The following is a 17913-nucleotide window of genomic DNA, read 5'->3' as shown; positions in this document are numbered from 1 at the left end:
ACCTAGTTTATGGGGGGTGGGAACAAGAATAAAGCCTGGACCATGGGTATGGCTGGTCATCTCCCCCTCTCCTGCAGCTCTTGGGGTGCTGGCAGGGACTTCTGAGTCCTGATTCTGACAGACTTGGGGGCTGGAGCAGCCTCAGGGTGGATCCCCTGTTGCCTTGCCCTCTGGGGTCTCTGTGGGAATGGGAGCCAGGAGTTCTGGCACCAACTTTGTAGAGGGGGCGGGACCAAACGCAGTTGGGCCCCTCCCTGGATCAGGGCCTCAAATACCCGTGCCCAGTCACCAGAGCTGTTACCAGACCAAGCCCTGGAGTCTGGTACCACGGACACATTCCCAGCCTGGATCTCAGACCCTTACCTGGGCCCAGATTCGGAGTCTCTGACACGGCCCCATCTACATCTCAGGTGCGTCTGGGGCTGAATGGAATGGGGTACCTCTATTTGGGTTTCAGTTTTCCCACGGAGTAGGAGAATGGCTGTGAGCCCAGAGCACCACCCTGGGGAGAGCCTGGCGGGGGCGTTGCACCTTGGTGCCGGTCCACATTGGGCGGCATACTCTGCTAGGCCCCCTTGCCCGGGGAGGTGAGGGGTGGCTAGATGTGTCCGACTCCCTGTCCGCGCTCACGTGGGCTGTGTCTGTCCCTCCCAGACCGCTCGCTCCGCGCAATGGGAGGGCCCCAGGCCCTACTGGCTGCGCTCTGGGCTCTGGGGACCGCCGGGGCAGCAGCGCTGCGCATTGGAGCCTTCAATATCCAGAGTTTCGGCGACAGCAAAGTGTTGGACTCAGCTTGTGGCAGCGTCATCGCACAAGTGAGGCGGGGGCCAGGGCTCGGGCTGCCGCTGGGCTCTGCGGGTGAATCCGCCTTGCGTAACCCGACCCCTGGGGTCCCCTCTCCAGATCCTGGCTGGCTATGACATCACGCTCGTGCAGGAAGTGCGAGATCCGGACCTGAGCGCAGTGACTGCGCTCATGGAGCAGATCAACAGGTGTGGCGGGCAGCGCCCAGCGTCGGGAGCTCCGGGAGGCATCCCAGGCCTCGGCGCGGTGCCTTGACTCAGGGCTTGGTCCGTATCTCCGCAGCATGTCCAGGAACGAGTACAGCTTTGTGAGCAGTGAGCCCCTGGGGCGGGATCAGTACAAGGAAATGTACTTGTTCGTTTACAGGTGAGGGGCAGGGATGCGGGGTGGGGTGGGGAGTAGGAGGTGGCCGACTCAGCGCACCCACCTGCCCTTTGCCCTCAGGAAGGATGCAGTGTCCGTCGTAGACACGTACCAGTACCCGGACCCGCAGGACATTTTCAGTCGCGAACCTTTCGTGGTCAAATTTTCAGCCCCCAACTCCGGTGAGGCCCCGCCCCACGCAGGCCCCACCTATCTTACAGGCCCCACCCCGCCTTTGACACCCACCCTCTCCCGCAGCTGCTAAGGAGTTTGTGCTGGTTCCACTGCATGCCGCGCCGCACGACGCAGTAGCGGAGATCGACGCTCTCTACGACGTGTACCTGGACGTGATCGACAAGTGGGGCACTGACGTAAGCCCCGTGCCCGCACACACCTGGGTCCCCGGGGGCGGCCACAGAAGTGTAGGCTCTGCTGGGCTGGCTCAGACCCTGGTCCCCCGCAGGACATGCTGTTCCTGGGTGACTTCAACGCAGATTGCAGCTACGTCCGGGAGCAGGACTGGGCGGATATCCGCCTGCGCAGCAGCGAGGTGTTCAAATGGCTCATCCCAGACAGTGCTGACACCACGGTGGGCAACTCAGACTGTGCCTACGACCGTATTGTTGTCTGCGGCGCCCACCTGCGCAGGAGCCTGAAGCCCCAGTCGGCCGTGGTGCACAACTTCCAGGAGGTATTTGGCCTCGACCAGACCCAGGTGAGTGCTGAGTTCCACAGGGGTTGGGGGGTCCCCTGGTTGCTCTGCACTGGCAGACAGGAGCCAGCTCTCTTCTGCCCAAGGCCAGGCTCAGCCTTAGTGTACCAGGTGACCCCCTTCCTGCCCTAGTTTCTGGAAAAGGCCCCTAGAGGCTCATTTCTGGCAGAATGGAACAAATCTGGGATGGCAAGATAGGATAACCTTTGTCTCTCCTGAGGTAGGGTCCTGAGTCTGTGTCCCTTCCCCACCTGCAGGCAACAGCAGGGGTGGACAGCCCAGGCCTCACTAGCCTGCTCCCCCAGATGCAGTTTTTTTTAGAAACCCAGTGGGCTTCATTCCAGGTGGGGGCCAGTTCTCAGGGAGGGCAGGTTGCCCAGCAGGGTCTCTGAGGCTTGACTCCCTCTCCCTCCAGGCCCTTGCCATCAGTGACCATTTTCCTGTGGAAGTGACCCTCAAGTCCCACTGACAGTTCCAAGCACTGGCCATGAAGAACAGCTCTACAGGGCTCCTTCAGGGTGGCTGGCTTACTCCCAGCAAGGCTACAGGGCAGGGTCAACTGGGCTTGAACAAGTGGCCATTGACATGTTACAGAACACCCAGAGCCTGTTGCCTATCTGTAAAATGGCCTACCATTACCTACCTCACAGGGGTGTGAAGAGCACCCCAGAGTGCTGGGTGTGGCTCTGCTAAATAAACGGGAGTGCTCAGCCAGGACCACAAACAAGTCAGCTTGGGAGGCCTCCATGACTTTTCTCAGGGCTGTCTTCCTGCAGCACAAACCTTGGTCCTACAGCCTAGGGGGTTCTTTAGGGGCCAGGCACAGTCTAGCCTGTCCATTTCACATCCTGCGGGGCACTACCACCTCCAGACCATTGTAAATGCTTTCAAGAACTTGTACTGAATGCAGTGGGGATCAGCGATCACATACGTATAATGTTGCCTTGCAAGGCCAAACTTCCAGCCCAATATCCCTCCCGCAGTCTGACTCTCTGGTCCTGCAGGAATCCTGAGGCACTGGTCTTCAGGGGTCCCACCACTGCGGGGGGGTCAGGTTAAGGTCCTGCCCACAGAACCTGCACAACTCCAGTTGGTACAGCCCTTCAATGGTATGTTCCTGGGTAGGTTCTCCTCAGAAGCCCTGGGCTGAGCAAGGACTTGTCCCGGAGGACAGTGGCCTGTATCCCAGGTAAGCCCATCACCTGAGGACTGGGAACAAGCAGAGTTCCAGTACACAGCATAACTGACAAGGGCCTGATGAGGTTTTCAGTTTTGGAAACATTTCATCTTTGGCAGGATTTGGCAACTGTCCTGAATTGTATGGGAGGAAAAGTCTTTTTGTCAGAAGTTTAAACAGGTTTTTCTTGACATATCTTTCTAAAATAAGACATGGGAAACTCTCAACACAGAATGCCTCTCAAGTAATTCCTCCCTCATCCCTCTTTTCAAGTCCCCCCGATTTCTCTGAATTATCATACACTCCTCCATCTAAAGAAACAAATGTGGTGGCTGAAGGGTTTTTCTCTGGGGCGTGGAGGCAGGGGAGTCTTGTGTGGATCATCAGGGCCCATGACTGCTTTATGCTTGTAGCAATCAGGGGGCCCAGGGGCCAGGGATGGGACAAACCGAGAACGTTAGTCACAATTTTTTTTCCTGTTAATCATCACCTGAGATTATTTTCCCATTGATTTTTAGAGAGTGGAAAGAAGGGAGGGAAGGGGAGAGAGAGAGAAACTCAATGTGAAAGAGAGACATCGATTGGTTGCCTCCCACACAGGTCTCCGACCAGGGCTGGGGATTGAACATGCAACCCGATTCCCAGTCAAATCCCTGACCCGCTGGTGCATGGGGCAATGCGCTAACCATGAGCCACACCTGCCAGGGCTTTAGTTACAATTCTTTGGGAAAGGAGACACTCAGTGGTGACACTGCCAAGGTCCAGAATAGGTCCACCTGCCAGTTCATAATCCCTAAACCCAGATACTGCCCACCAACCCTGCCCTGCCCACTCACATGCAGTGGTGGGCCTTACGCCCTGGCTGAAAGGAACAGGGCCTTCTGGGAAGATCGGCAAAACAAAGAGCTGAAAGGACGTCTGAATTGGAAAATACCTTGTTACAAACCCCTTGGGACCAGAGGGCCCCAGAGGGGTGCATGTGCCTGAACCCCGCGTGCGCAACCCCACCATTAGCCCTTCTTCTGTTTGAGCTTTTCTAAGTACATCTGCAAGGACTTCTGGATGGAGTCTCTGGAGATGAAACTGACAAAATTCTTGATGTCTGAGTCCCGATGTTTCACCAAGTGGTCTGCTGTAGGCTTTCGCATCATGCTCTTGGTCAGCTGTCGAGCGTGATCTAAAGATAACACGGTCCACGTGTGAAAACCCACCAGCAGCATAACTCCCAACCTTCCCAAGAGAATTCCAACAGAAACTTTGGTAGAAAACTTAGATGATAAAAGAAAGCAAAAGGAAGAAAATGAGCCTGGCCGGCCGTGGCTCAGCGGTTGAGCGTCGACCTAGAATCCAAGTGACTGGGGTTCGATTCCCGGTCAGGGCAGGTGCCCGGGTTGTGGGCTCGATCCCCAGTCAGGGGCATGGGCGTGCAGGAGGCAGCCGATCCATGACTCTCTCATCATTGATGTTTCTATCTCTCTCTTCCTCTCCTTTCCTCTCTCTGAAATCAATAGATGTATTTTTTTTTTTTAAAAAAGGAAGAAAATGAGAATCACCTTTCCCACTACCTACTGGTTTCTTTTAAAAATACGAGCCCTGGCCAGTTTGGCTCCGTGGTTAGAGCATGGGCCCACAGACTGAAAGGTCTTGGGTTTGATTCTAGCCAAGTGCATGTACCTCGGTTGCAGGCTCGATCCCCACCCCTGCCCTGGCCCAGGTGTGTGCAGGAGGCAACCAGTTCATGTGTCTCTCTCACATCGATGTTTTCTTCTCTCCCCCTTCCACTCTCTGAAAATGGGAAAAATATCCTCAGGTGAGGATTAAAAACAAGCCGCCCAGCCTGCGTGGCTCAGCAGGAGCCAGGAGAGCCCGGTTCGATTCCCGGTCAGGGCACAGGCCTGGGTTTTGGGCTTGATCCCCAGTGGGGGACACAGGAGGCAGCCGATCAATGACGCTCTCATCATTGATGTTTCTCTCTTCCCCTCTCCCTTCCTTTCTCTAAAATCAATAAAAACATATTAAAAAAATAAAAAACCCAAATAGGATGATATTGTAAAAATTGCCTTTTAGCCTATTTTCACTCGAGCTGGCAACCCAGGTATGTGCCCTGACTGGAAATCGAACCAGCAACCTTTCAGTGCACAGGACGATGCCCAACCGAGCCACATCTGCCAGGGTTTGAGGATCTTTTCCAAGTCACTCAATGTCCTATTATAATTAATGGCTGCACAGTATTTGGTCTCCATGGTCTGTGAGCTAAGAATGCTTTTTACATTTTTATGTAGCATAGTTGAACAAAAAATCAACAAAAAGGGCAATACATTGTGACATGTGAAAATTATATGATATTCAAATTTCAGCGGCCCTAAGTTTTATAGGAATAGCAACATGCTCATTAGTTCACATACTCTCTGTGGATGCCTTCATGCCACAGTTGTGGCAGACATGGTGTGACCCACAAAGCCAGAAATTCACCCAGCTCCTTATAGACAGTCTGCTGATCTAGGTCCCTATCATAGTTGACATGACCAGCCCTATTTCTATAGATATGCAGGCTATTTCTAATTGTTTGGGTAGTGGGTTGAATAGTGGACCCCCCCCCCCAAAAAAAGATATGTGAAAGTCCTAACAACTTCTCTAGAACCAGTGCATGTGGCCTTATTTGGAAAAGGGTCTTTGCAAATGTAATTAAGATGAGGTCATCTTGGATTTAGGATAAGCCCTAAGTCCAATGACAAGTGTCCTCATAAGGGAAGGGAAAGGGAGATTTGAGAGAAAGATCATTTGAAGATGGAATCAGATTGGAGTGATGAGGCCACAAGCTGAGTGCCAGGAGCCACCAGGAACCAAGAGGCAGAAAGGAGCCTCCCCTAGAATCTCTGGAGTGATCTTGGCCCTAGCTACAACTTGTTTTTGGACTTCTGGTCTCTACACTGAAGGAATGCGTTTCTGTTGTTTTAAGCACCCCCCAACTCCACCTGTGATAATTTGTTATAGTAGCCCCAGGACACTAAGTCAGTCTGCATGTTTTCAACTTGCACAGTGCACTTCTACATGAAAACTTTCTGGTCTCACCAGGAGTACGTAGCTGGGGAGGGAAGGGGAAAGGAGGGGAGGGGAGGGGAAAGGGGGCGAGGGAGGGGGAGGAGGCTTTGCTTGCTCATCAGTACCCACAGTAGCTGGCCCTCCCTGTGCTCCTCACCTGGAATGGCCATCCACTGGGCCATCACTGAGAGCGCTGTGCTCTGCACCTTGTCCTCAGGCACTACCTTGTCCACCAGGCCCACCTGGAGGGCCTCTGCTGGTGGGAAGAGCAACCCCAGCTGCAGAGCACGCTCTGAGGCACGGTGCCCAATGGTGTTCACAAGGGTATCTTTAAACCTGGAATGCAGACACCCACTTACCTGGGGCTGGGGGCTCCCAGGTGGGTTGGTTCATCCCTGGGCCACATGGAATATGGGTGCAGTCCCTGGCCTTACCAGAAAGGGGCAACAATGCCCAGCAGGGTCTCATTCAGCCCAATGACACATTTGGGGTTGTCAGCCAGGACCCGGTAGTCGCAGGAGAGGGCGATCAGGCAGCCTCCAGCAGGGCTGGCTCCCTGCAGGGGAAGCAAGACCACTGGGCTTTGGGTGTTGCTATTGCTGGTCCCAATAGTATTCCAGAGATCCAGGGTCCCGAGCAACAGCCTGCCAGTGTGTGTGAGCTCTCAGAGTGACCTAACCCTCTCATACCTCCCCTCCACCAGGCTCCAGCCTTCCTTGCCCCTTACTTCAGTTGTCACCACATCTCTTCAGGGCACACTAGTTCTGGAGCCTTAGCTCCAGCACCTTACCTTAGTGGCCTTCCCCTGCCTTCCCCAGACCAGGCCAAAGTGATATTTTCAAAATGTGGATCCAATTCCCTACTTGCTCCCTGGTAACAGCTCTTGGATCCTGAGGCCTGCCCCCACCCCAGTGAGTTGATCCCTGTGGCCCCACCTAGTTTGTCACCATGTCAGTGATCTGTAATGGCATGCTTACCTGTGCACATCTGAGAGTCTCCTGAAGGCATCCTTCCCCTCTGAGTGCTTCCCAAGGGCAGGGCCTTGCCTGCACTCCCCCCTTCCCCCTAGCCTCCAGGGAGTCAGGAAGGCCACTAGGGAATGGAAACACTCACACTGATGGCGGAAATCAGCACCAGGTTGGACGTGTAGAGCCGCAACCACAACTCCTGCACAGCCTTCCAGTACTCAGCATAGTGCGCTGGGTTCCTCCCACACATTTCCGTCAGGTCTAGGCCGGCGGAGAAGACCCCAGGGCAGTCCTGGGTGAGGGAGCCAGGGTCCCATCAGAGTCCACCTTCCAGGGCAATGTGCCCCCAGGGTAGGGGGAGCCCACAGGTGCTCAGCGGTCAGTAAGGCTGAGGTAATGCTCAAGGCAGCAGGATACTGCCCCAAGGAGCCCAGAGCTGGGGCTCTAGGACTCAGCCTCAATCTCCCTCAGACTCAGTTCCTTCTACATCCTGGGAAGTTCTTCCCTTTCCAAGTTCAAGCTGGAAAAGGAACAGGCAGGCAGTGTCAGGGGCACACCCCCAGGCTCTGTGCACACCTATGTGGTATCCCAGGCAGAAAACTTAGAGGCATGGGGGGGACTTCTGACAGTCTTTTGAGGGAACATGTTGATTTACCCGCAAAGGTCAAGCAAACTGCAGACAGGTGCAGACAGGGACGTGCTGCTGTCTGATCAGGGAAGGGGCAGTGACCAGTCAAAAATCCAGACCTCTGCCCTGGGCTGTCACATGTGAGACAGAAGCCTGGGGAATGATCTTGAAGATATGTGTCCTGTGTGGATGCCCAGGTCCTGAGACAGCTGGCAAGGAAGGGAGGGGAGCAAACACAGAAGAATTGACTATGGCTACCAAGTTGCTTGTGAGAATGCAACTACCCATTGTCTGTGAAGAGCAGGCAGATAATGAAGTATGGGGCAGTCACACTCCACGGCCCCTACATCCTTCTATTAAGCTACAGAAGTAGGTTGCAGAGCAAGGCGTCGTACACACACGTGCTTATGTGTGCATAATACTTGGAGGCTGACCTCGTTTCCATGCAATGTGTTCTACTCCTGTAACTTAAAAAGACCCAACGGAGAAAGACGTGCAATCATTACACCAAGTCCACTGTTCCTCAGGGTCCAGACATCGGGACCCGGAGGCCAGCCCCTGGTTGGGGAGGAGGGATGGCAGCAGGGACAGAGCTGCTCTTGCTTCAAGGACATGGCAGGACTACATTCAGCTTTTCTGCTTTTCCCCTCACCCTTTTCTCACCACAATCCCCTGGCTTCCTCTCCCAACAAAATCGAACACATTTTATCAGCACAGATGTCGGGCAGGGTACAGCACTTGCCCACAGTCTTGCTTCAGGAAATCGAAGGCAAAGCATTATATTCTGAATGTGAGAATAAACCACATGATCCTAACTGGGGTATGGGGCAGCTTGTTTTTGTGATTTAGCGACACATCTGTAGCGGGCCACATTGTGCCCTTGAAAAAGACAAGGACAGATCCTCACCCCCAGATCTGTGAACACGACCTTATTGAGAAGCAGGGTCTTTGCAGATGTGATCAAGAAGAGGTCATGCTGGAGTAGGGGGCCTAAATCCTGTGACTGGTGTCCTTCTAAAGAGAGGGAAATTTGGACACAGAGGAGGAAACTGGAGTGACAAGTATGGAACACCAGGAGCCACCAGAGCTGGATGAGGCCAAGGAAGACTCTCCCCTAGGGCCTGCAGAAGGAGCCAGCCCTGCCAACACCTTGATTTTGACCTTCTGGCCTCCAGAACTGTGACAGTACACTTCTGTTGTTTTAAGCCACTCCATTTGTGCTTTGTGATGGTGGTCACATGATGTCATTCCATAATCACCTGTTGAGGACTCACTGGGCAGGCCTTGTGCTACTACATACACAGTAGGCACTCAATACAGAACACAATACAGATACATTTGGGGGGTGATCCCACTGTAGTGGGGAGAATATAGGCTATGGAGGGACAAATGCTGGCTCCCCTCCTTTAGGGCTGTGTGACTTTGAGGCCTGGAGGTAGGAGGGACCTTCACTGTGTAGCACCGAGCCTACAAGCACGGAGGCGGGGGGGCCTCAGTAAAGTGATGGCCTTCCCCCTTTCATTCTGAAGGTCCTATATTTGGTGACACACAGTTCTCTCATTTTAGAGCACAGTAAAGAAAATGTCGTGCTATGAAATGACATCTTAAATGGAGTATTTTCAGAAATTACCCAGCGTAAAAAGTTCTGAGGCAATTTTAGCATCTCCAGGAAGTTCTGCTGAGATTGTCAAAAAGTTCCCTGAGATTCTGTCACCAGGCCCTCAACAATCTACACCCCTAAGTACTCAGTCTCACCCTCGGAGAAATGTGGAATAATCTCTCTTCCATGGCATGGGGCCAGGCTTTGTTCTGCAAACCCCAGCTTCATAGTACCCACTAGGTATATGCATCACACCCAGTTCCTGGGAGTCCCCTGCTGGTGCCAGTCTCAGGCACAGTGCTGGTTCCCTCAGGGTCAGAGGCAGCCAGGCTCCTCAGAGCTTTGACAACACCAGGCTACCCCTGGGACAACCTGAAGGATAAGAAAGCAGATATACACCCAAGTAGATGCTCCAAACCTTGATTGAAAGAGGCTGTGGTGGTCTGCTTCCTGCACCTTTACTGACGGCAGGTCTCTAATATGGTGGCACTTAGCTTTGGGGGAGATTCATGCTGTCTGTGGCTCCTAACTTGAAAGGTGACACTAGTACTCTTCCTGACCCAACAAATGGCCTGTTATATTGGGTTCACACTTCACCTCCCCGGCCAGGTCTTATTTGTGTCCTCTCTTGGCACCTCTGGCACCTGGCAGAGCAGGTAGACCTGATGCCTACTGGAGGGGTCAGGAACACATGAGGCACCCAGTCCGGCAGGTTTGGGTGTGAAAACCAGCCCAGGTTCTGAGGATCACCCAGGGAGGGCACCCCAGGAATCCACTGCCCAGTATTCATAGGATCTATACTTCATGAATCAACATGGATTCGAGGTTGTGCCTGCAAAAACATCACCTGCCTAGGACCACGATCCCTAGAAATCTCTCGTGGGCACCTGTGTCCAGGACTGCCTAGTTTATTCCACACTATGTAACATGCAGATGATCTCCAAGTTTGGACTCTGATCTGGTAACAGGTTCACACTTTGATCAGGGAACTCGGCGCCTTGGGGAGCTAACGAGCACCCACCGAAGTCAAGATAGCTCCTCGGAAGGTCTTGTCGTTCTCCAGCTTCTCTAGGCTGATGACCAACTCCGTCAGCAACTCTAGGCTAAGGCTGTTGACTGGGGGGTTCCTGAGCTTCATCACAGCGATCCCTAGTGTGAAAATGAAGAGAAAGCTCATGCCCAGCACTGGAAAAGTGTCCCTAGTTACCCTGCACCCTCAACCAGGCCATGGGAAGTTACATGGTTTTTTAAAATTCAGGTGAGATTCACATAACATAAATTAACCATTTAAAAGTGAACAATTCTATTAAGTACATTCACACTGTTGTACAACCATTATCACATTCTAGAACATTTCCGTCACCTAAAAAGGAAGTCCTGTACCAACTGGCAAGTCAGTCACCATTCCTTCTGTTCTAGCCACTGGCAACCATTGGTCTATTTTCTGTTGTTATGAATGTGCCCATTGTGGGCATCTCATAAAAATGAAATCATCCGTGACCTTTTGTGTCTGGCTTCTTTTCACTTGACATGTTTTTTGCCTGGCCGGGCGGGGCTCAGCTGTTGAGCATCGACCTAGGATCCAGGTGATCAGGGTTCGATTCCTGGTCAGGGCACATGCCCGGATTGCGGGCTTGATCCCCAGTTGGGGGCATGCAGGAGGCAGCCGATCAATCACGCTTCTCATCATTGATGTTTCTATCTCTCTCTCTCCCTCTCCTTTCCTCTTGCTGAAATCAATAAAGATATATTTTTAAAAAAAAAGGTTTTTTTTTGAAATATATCTTTATTGTTGAAAATGTTAGATATCCCCCCTTTTTCTCCCTATTGATCTCCTCTACCCTGCATCTTGCCCTCCCCTCACGTCTTCACTCCCCTATTGTCTGTGTCCATGGGTTATGCATATATGCATATAAGCTCTTTGATTAATCTCTCCCCACACACTCCTCCACCCCTGCCTTCCCACTGAGATCCCTCAGTCTGTTCCATGTTTCTGTGTCTCTAGAACTATTTTGTTCCTCAGTCTATTGTGTTTATTAGATTCCGCATATGCGTGAGATCATATAAAACTGAATCAGGAAGAATCAAAAAACCTGAATAGGCCAATAACAACTGATGAAATCAAGGCAGTAATAAAAAAACTCCCAGCAAACAAAAGCCCTGGTCCAGATGGTTTCACAGGGGAGCTTTCTAATTCTTTAACTTGTAGGGTTAGATAGTGTTGACTTTTTGTCTGGAAGATCTATCCAGTGAAGTCAGTGGGGTGTTAAAGTCCACGACTGACTGTATTGCTGTTGATCTCTCCCTTAAAACCCTTAAGGCTATTATTGATAGGTCCTTATTTATTGCCATTTTAAATTTTTTAAAAATATACATCTTTACTGATTTCAGAGAGAGGAAAGGAGAGGGAGAGAGATAGAAACATCAATGATGAGAAAGTCATTGATCGAGCCCGCAACCCGGGCATGTGCCCTGACTAGGAATCAAACCCCAATTGCCTGGATCCTAGGTCAACGCTCAACCGCTGAGCCATGCTGGGCTGGGCGCCATTTTAATTCTTTATGCCTGTTTCTCTCTCTCTTTCTTCTTATTACAACAGTCCCTTTAACATTTCCTACAATGCTGGTTTGGTGGTGATAAATTCCTTTAGCCTTTTTTTGTGTGGGAAGCTCTTTATTTCACGATCTACTCTGAATGATAGCCTTGCTGGATGGAGTAGTGTTGGTTTCAGATCCTTGTTTTGCATTACCTTGAACACTTCATGCCATTAGAGAGTTTCTAATGAGAAGTCAGCTGACAGCCTTATGGCAGCTCCATTGTAGGTAACAGATTGCTTTTTTCTTGCTGCCTTTAAGATTCTTTGTCTTGAATTCTTGGCATTTTAATGATTTGTCTGGGCGTGGGCCTCTTTGGGTTCTTCTTGCTTGGGATTCTCTGTGCCTCCTGAACTTGTGTGACTTTTTCCCTCACCAGGTTAGGGAAGTGTTCTGCCATTATTTCTACAAATGGGTTCTCTAACCCTTGCTTCCTTTCTACCTCCTTTGGCACTCCTATGATGCAAATATTGTTACATTTTATGTTGTCCCATAGCTCCTTTAGACTGTCCTGTTTTTTTAATTGTTTTTTCTCTTTGGATTTCTGAGTAATTTTTTCTACCCTGTCTTCTAATTCGCTGATCTGATCCTCAGCTTCCTCTAACCTGCTATTTGCTCCTTCCAATGTATTCTTTATTTCTGCTATGTCATTCTTAATTTCCTTCATAGTTTCCTTATATTTTTTCATGCCGTTGAGCATCCTTACAGTTAGTACTCTGAACTCTGTATCTGATAGATTGCTTATCTCCATTTTATTTAGCTTTTTCTGGAGACTTCTCTTGTTCTTTCATTTAGGGCTTGCTTTTTTTGTCTCCCATTTTGGCTGCCTGTTTGGGTTTGTTTCTGTGTAGTAGGTGGATTTGCTATGACTCTCAGTCTTTTTGAAGGGTCTCTGGTGCAGGCCAATGTCAGACACAGTTTGTGACCGGCCGAGTGCCCTGTTTGGAGCTATCAACAACCCTCAGCTTGAGGTCTCCTCTACTGGGGCTGGGTGCCTTTGGACAGGATCAAAATGCACACTAAACTCTGCTTTTCCAAGGCCTGGGTCCAGAAGCAGATCAGGCAAAAACTCCAAGCACTCTGAGGTCTGCCTCTGCCTGAAGGCAGCTTAATATGATTCTCTTAATGACCCTCAGGCTGCAGAAATTCCACAGGGTGGGGCAGCTGGTTGTTATCAGTCTCTTAATGGGTCTCAGGCTGTAGAAACTCCTCTGGGTAGGGCTAGAGGTTTTCCAGCAGGGTGAGGCAACTGCTTCTCCCCCAGGCAAAAGCAGCAAAATGTCTCCCTGAGAAAGATGTCCTCCACAGTTTGGGGTAATGACTCGGCACAGGAATCTAGATGGGTGCCTTCTGAGCTCTATCTCCAGAGCCCAAAACCCTAGGTTCTCCTCACACAGCTCTAGGCCACTCCGCCCACCCCTTTGCTGGAGCCCAAGGTGAGTGGCTGCACACAAAACTTTGTGTTGACTCTTTAAGAGGGTGCCTGCAGTTCCAACCATCTCTCACTGGCACACAGAAACCCTGCTGCTTTTCACAGCCAGGTGTTATGTGGGCACGTTTCTCAGTTCTGGTGCTTGGGCTGGGAAGCCCAGCCTGGGGTTTAGGCCCGTGTCTTCAGTGGGAACCCCCACAGCTGAGAATCCCTCCGGACCTTCAGCTTCTGCCTGTGGGAGCCCAGCCAGCCCTCTCGTCCCTCTGCACTTCCTACCAGTCTCTATGTGGTCTCCACTTTTCTTCTTGGTTATGAGGGTGTTCCCCAGCTAGTCTTCAGTTGCAGTTGATTATTCAGGATGATTTTTCTATATTTTAGTTGTAATTCCAGTTTAGTCCAGGGAGAGTGTCAGTGTAGCTTGCACTCAGTCTGCCACCATCTTTAATCTCTCTCACAACATGATTTTATGATTCACCCATGTTGTAACATGTATCAGTATATCCCTTTTTTTTTCTTTTTTAATTGAGAGGAGAGGGAGAAACATTGATTTGTTGCCTCTTGTACGTGCCCCAACCAGGGATCGAACCCACAACCTGTGTATGTGCCCTGACTGGTAATCAAACTCATGACCCTTTGGTGCACGGGAAGATGCTCCAACTAACTGAGCCACACGTCAGGGCAGCCTCATTCCCTTTTAAGGTAGAATAATATCCCCTTGTATGCTGCATTTTATCTATCCATTCATGTGCTGATGAACACTTAGGTTGGTTCTACCTCTTGGCTACTGTGAATGCTTCTGTGAACATTCATGTACAAATATTTTTTATCTTTCTCTCCCAGACACAAGTCCACCATCCTCGTGGGAGTAGGAAATTGCCTTAGTTTCTTGCAGAGTGAGTCAGCCAACTGTGAGAACTAGACGTGCAAGGATGATTCCAGTGAGGTGCTCTGGTTCACGCTTGTTTAAGGATAGAGGTGAAAAATACTGGGAGTGGAGGAGTGTCAGATGTTCTCCATTCATATTGCCAGCAGCAGGGCAAGCAGGAGGGACAGGGCCTGCCCTTGAGGACAGTGCAGCTGCTGGCATGGGTCAGCTGGGGCCATCTGTTCTCATTGCCTGGCCAAGGGCAGAGCCCAAGGACTTCAGATATGCCACTGTTCATTTAGGGTGCATTTCCTTGGTCAGAACCTTGGAAATCTCTGGACCATCAACACAAACCATTCTCTAAGAGTGAGAACTAAGTCCTAAAGGCAGTGGGCTCTTTTGAGGCCTTTAATTTAGGAGAAAGGGGTAATTATTACCTGGCTACAGGTATGTACATGTACAAATAAGAAGCAATCAAAACTTCCAAAAGAAGCTCTCTAAACTTGGTTCAGAAGAAAGTTTCTGAAAGTGACTCTGCATTTTTGTAGAGTCTCATGGGGCAGAATTCAGGACACTGGGGGAAAGGTAAGAGGCCAAAGGTGAACATGAGTTTACAAGGGAATTTGGATGAACTTGGACACCAGAGGTAAGTAACAACACTCCTGGCACAGGGTATTAAAATAAATATTATGAACGCATTCTAAAATCAGCTTCAGTAACAGCACTTAAATAAAAACATTTTAAAGCACTTTTACTGCATTATTTCATCTAAGCCTCAAGATTCCTGAAAGCTAACTGGTCGGGTAGAAAAAACCAAACAACCAGCTCTGGCTTTCTGACCCCAAACTTAATTTTCTACCAAGCCAATGAAGCTAGCGACTTCCGTGGTGGGGCGGGGATGCACTTTGGTAAAAAATTAGCAATACTTTTTAAAAACAACATAAAATTTACCATTTAAGCCATTTTTTAAGTGTACAATCCAGTGATATTAAGTATATTTTCACAATGTTGTGCAGCCATTACCACCACCCACTCAATACCTTTAAATGTTTTTGCACTCTTTGATAAATTCAAATCTGTTACAAAAATGACCCTTTTAGAGTCAGGTTTTTGTTGGACTAGGAGTTGGGCTTAGTCTGAGGCCCACCCCTCGTCACCTGGCTCAGGCAGCCCCAAGCCAGAGAGGGGCTAAACAAGGGAACTGAACCAAGGATCCTGGTGCCCTGACACTGTTCCAGGTGTAGGCAACAGTGTGGAACCAGTGTGTGTTTGGGAATAGAGATGGCTTTCCCCAATGCACAGCATGGCACCATCTTGAAAGGCTGAGGCCTTACAGCTGGGGGACCATGGGACAGCATGTCTTAAACTCCAAAACTTTGCCCATCTCTGACCCCAAGCCTTCCCAGTACCCAGCTCTGGCGTGCACCGGTTTTCTACCTTTTCTATCCCCCTTGGAGAGTTTTAAGTGTTTTGACTGCCGGTGGTGATAGCGGTGCTGTTACGAGTGATTCCACTTGTGGCTCCTGGTTTAATTAGTAAAATATCTGCTGGGTTCTGTGCCACGTGAAAGTATTAAGAAAAATTAAAATATTTTATTCTAAAAATACCTGCAATTATTTTCAGCTTCCAACTTAACAGCTTAAAGGGGCACATCCCCCAAACTTTAAAAACGGAAATATTTTAATCTTCATAATGAAGTGTGTGGGAAGGAAACCATTTAAACTAACACCTAGATTGATGACCTTTACGCTCTAAACGCAACAGAAACGGACTTTAAAACTGGGCTTTTTCTCGTGCTCTTTAGGAATTCAATAGCTTTCGCACGAGTCTGGGGGAGAATAATACAACGAACCGCCCTGCGGAGCATGCCCTGTTGCCAGCACTGCAAGGCTTACTGAATTCGCCTTTCTTAACCCTTGGCAGTGAGGGCGCCGTGGCAGGGAACCGGCTCAGGAGGTTGGGTAACTGGCCGGCCAAGCACCGGCACCACCGCCGAACCTCCGAAGCCACGGGCCGACGCAAGGAGCAGGCGAGGTGCAGCGTGCGCAGGGCCCGGGCTCCGGAGCTCGAGAGCGCGAGGGACGCTTACCTGCGGCGGGGTCCGGCTCTACCAGGACCCGCTGGTTCCCGAAACGTCGTGCGCCGACGCCACCGCTGGCCGCCGGCTCCGTCCGCCCGAGGGCCGCGCCCGGGAGCCAGGCCCCTGCGAACGGCAGCGGGAGGCCTGTTAGCTCGCCGCCCCTCCCCGCCCCGCCCCGCCCCGAGCCCGCCATCCCCGGTCTCCAGCCCACCCGCCGGAGGTCACGCACAAGCACGGAGCAGGGCGCGCGCTGGGAGCCGCATCCCCGCCGTCAGCGCCATCTTGACCTGAGCGGGTGGGAGTCGCGGCGCTGGGGTGTGGCCTCGCAGTCGGGGCGGGGCCGGCCACGCCCCCTGCCCCGGCATTACCTCGGCCAGCTGGCCAAGGACTACTCCACCGCTTCCCCCGCTCAAGCGCGTCCCTCCGCCCACAACCGTGTCAACCAGGGTGCAAATCCTCCTGACCCCTAGGGCCTCAGGCCACGCCTGAGCAGCTCCGCCCTGCTTGGCCTACCAGTTCGACCGGCTTCACTGAGCAGGGCCCTGGGGCTGTGGGTTGCAGGGTCAGGCATGAGCTGCCTGCCCAAGACAGACCTTCCCCATAAACCCCACAGAACAGACCCGCACTCCCCCTCCGTCCACAGATGCGCCTATGGGGCGCTGGCAGGCTTCCTATGCTTCTCCAACCTGGCAAAGACCAAGTTACCCAGGCAAGAGTGTCGAAACTGGGAGAAAATGCACATAAATTACATAGGTCATGGAGAGGCTTGTAAGTTTAAGGGGTAATAAGGGACACTCTGGGAACCCTGGCAAACTCACACCAGGGCTGTTTCTCAAACTCTGCTATCCCCACTGAAAAGGATGCTAGAGAGGAAATGCAGATGGGGGCCATGCGCTGCCTCATGTGTGAACATGAGGAAAAGTGGCAGTTTAGCCATACGCATGGAGATCAGCATAGCTTGGTGACTAACACCATCTGCCTTCTCCCAAAGCCCAGTAGGGCAACATAGTTGCTGCAAACAGGCACTCACTAAAGGCAGGACCACAGTTGCTACCTCCTCCGCAAGAAAGGGGAGAAACGGTGGGTGTTTTCATTTGCTTGATCCAACATGTAGAAACACTGAAAAGATACTCAAGAAACAAATAAAGATGGTGACCCCTCCAGGCAGGGGGAATGAAGTAGAGGCACGGGGAGCAAGCCTTTGTACTACTTGCAGGACATGGTCTTGTTCTGACCATTCGGTTTGAGCACTGGGCACAATAAGGGTCAAGCACAATGTCAGACAATTGACACTTTTGTTCTTTAACACCTTAAGTGTTTCCAGGTCTTCCTTGTGGCACAAACCAATTTTTGAGGAGGAAATAGTTTTTTTGTCACAGTAACTAATACAGCAGCAGCAAATGAGATTCACGTTTCCAGTCAGGCAGAACTAAAAGTTTCTGGGAATATAAAGACGAAAAAACATCTTCCTCTTATTTGTGTATGTGCAGGGAAAACCCAACTCTCAGGTACACTGACCAAGGTTCTACTTGATTTTGGAGGCATGACTTTGAAAACAAAACCAAAATTCAGATCTTAGGCAGCCATGTGTCCCTCACAACCATAGCTATCTTTGGGGCCAAGGGGCAGGAAGGAAGCAGTGACTCCA

The 17913-nt window shown here is 51.0% G+C and overlaps 2 protein-coding genes across 2 annotated transcripts; one reads left to right on the top strand and one right to left on the bottom strand.

Annotated features, from left to right (window-relative positions):
• Nucleotides 1–323: 323 nt before the first annotated feature.
• Nucleotides 324–2631, top strand: DNASE1L2 (deoxyribonuclease 1 like 2). The gene is made up of 8 exons (XM_087815708.1): nt 324–410; nt 655–815; nt 904–992; nt 1087–1170; nt 1249–1349; nt 1426–1538; nt 1631–1882; nt 2295–2631. Exons 2-8 carry the CDS (start codon nt 672–674, stop codon nt 2346–2348), a joined length of 837 nt encoding a protein of 278 aa, XP_087671834.1. The 5' UTR covers nt 324–410; nt 655–671; the 3' UTR covers nt 2349–2631.
• Nucleotides 2632–3975: 1344 nt separating this feature from the next.
• On the bottom strand, nt 3976–16546 carry ECI1 (enoyl-CoA delta isomerase 1). The gene is made up of 7 exons (XM_016208035.2): nt 16495–16546; nt 16275–16388; nt 10316–10443; nt 7212–7358; nt 6533–6654; nt 6256–6434; nt 3976–4233 (listed from the first exon to the last, which is right to left on the bottom strand). Exons 1-7 carry the CDS (start codon nt 16544–16546, stop codon nt 4067–4069), a joined length of 909 nt encoding a protein of 302 aa, XP_016063521.2. The 3' UTR covers nt 3976–4066.
• Nucleotides 16547–17913: the final 1367 nt, after the last annotated feature.

This window comes from Miniopterus natalensis, chromosome 3, assembly GCF_054644295.1.
Source record: "Miniopterus natalensis isolate mMinNat1 chromosome 3, mMinNat1.hap1, whole genome shotgun sequence".
Taxonomy (NCBI): domain Eukaryota; kingdom Metazoa; phylum Chordata; class Mammalia; order Chiroptera; family Miniopteridae; genus Miniopterus; species Miniopterus natalensis.
This window is presented reverse-complemented; position numbering and strand designations above follow the sequence as displayed.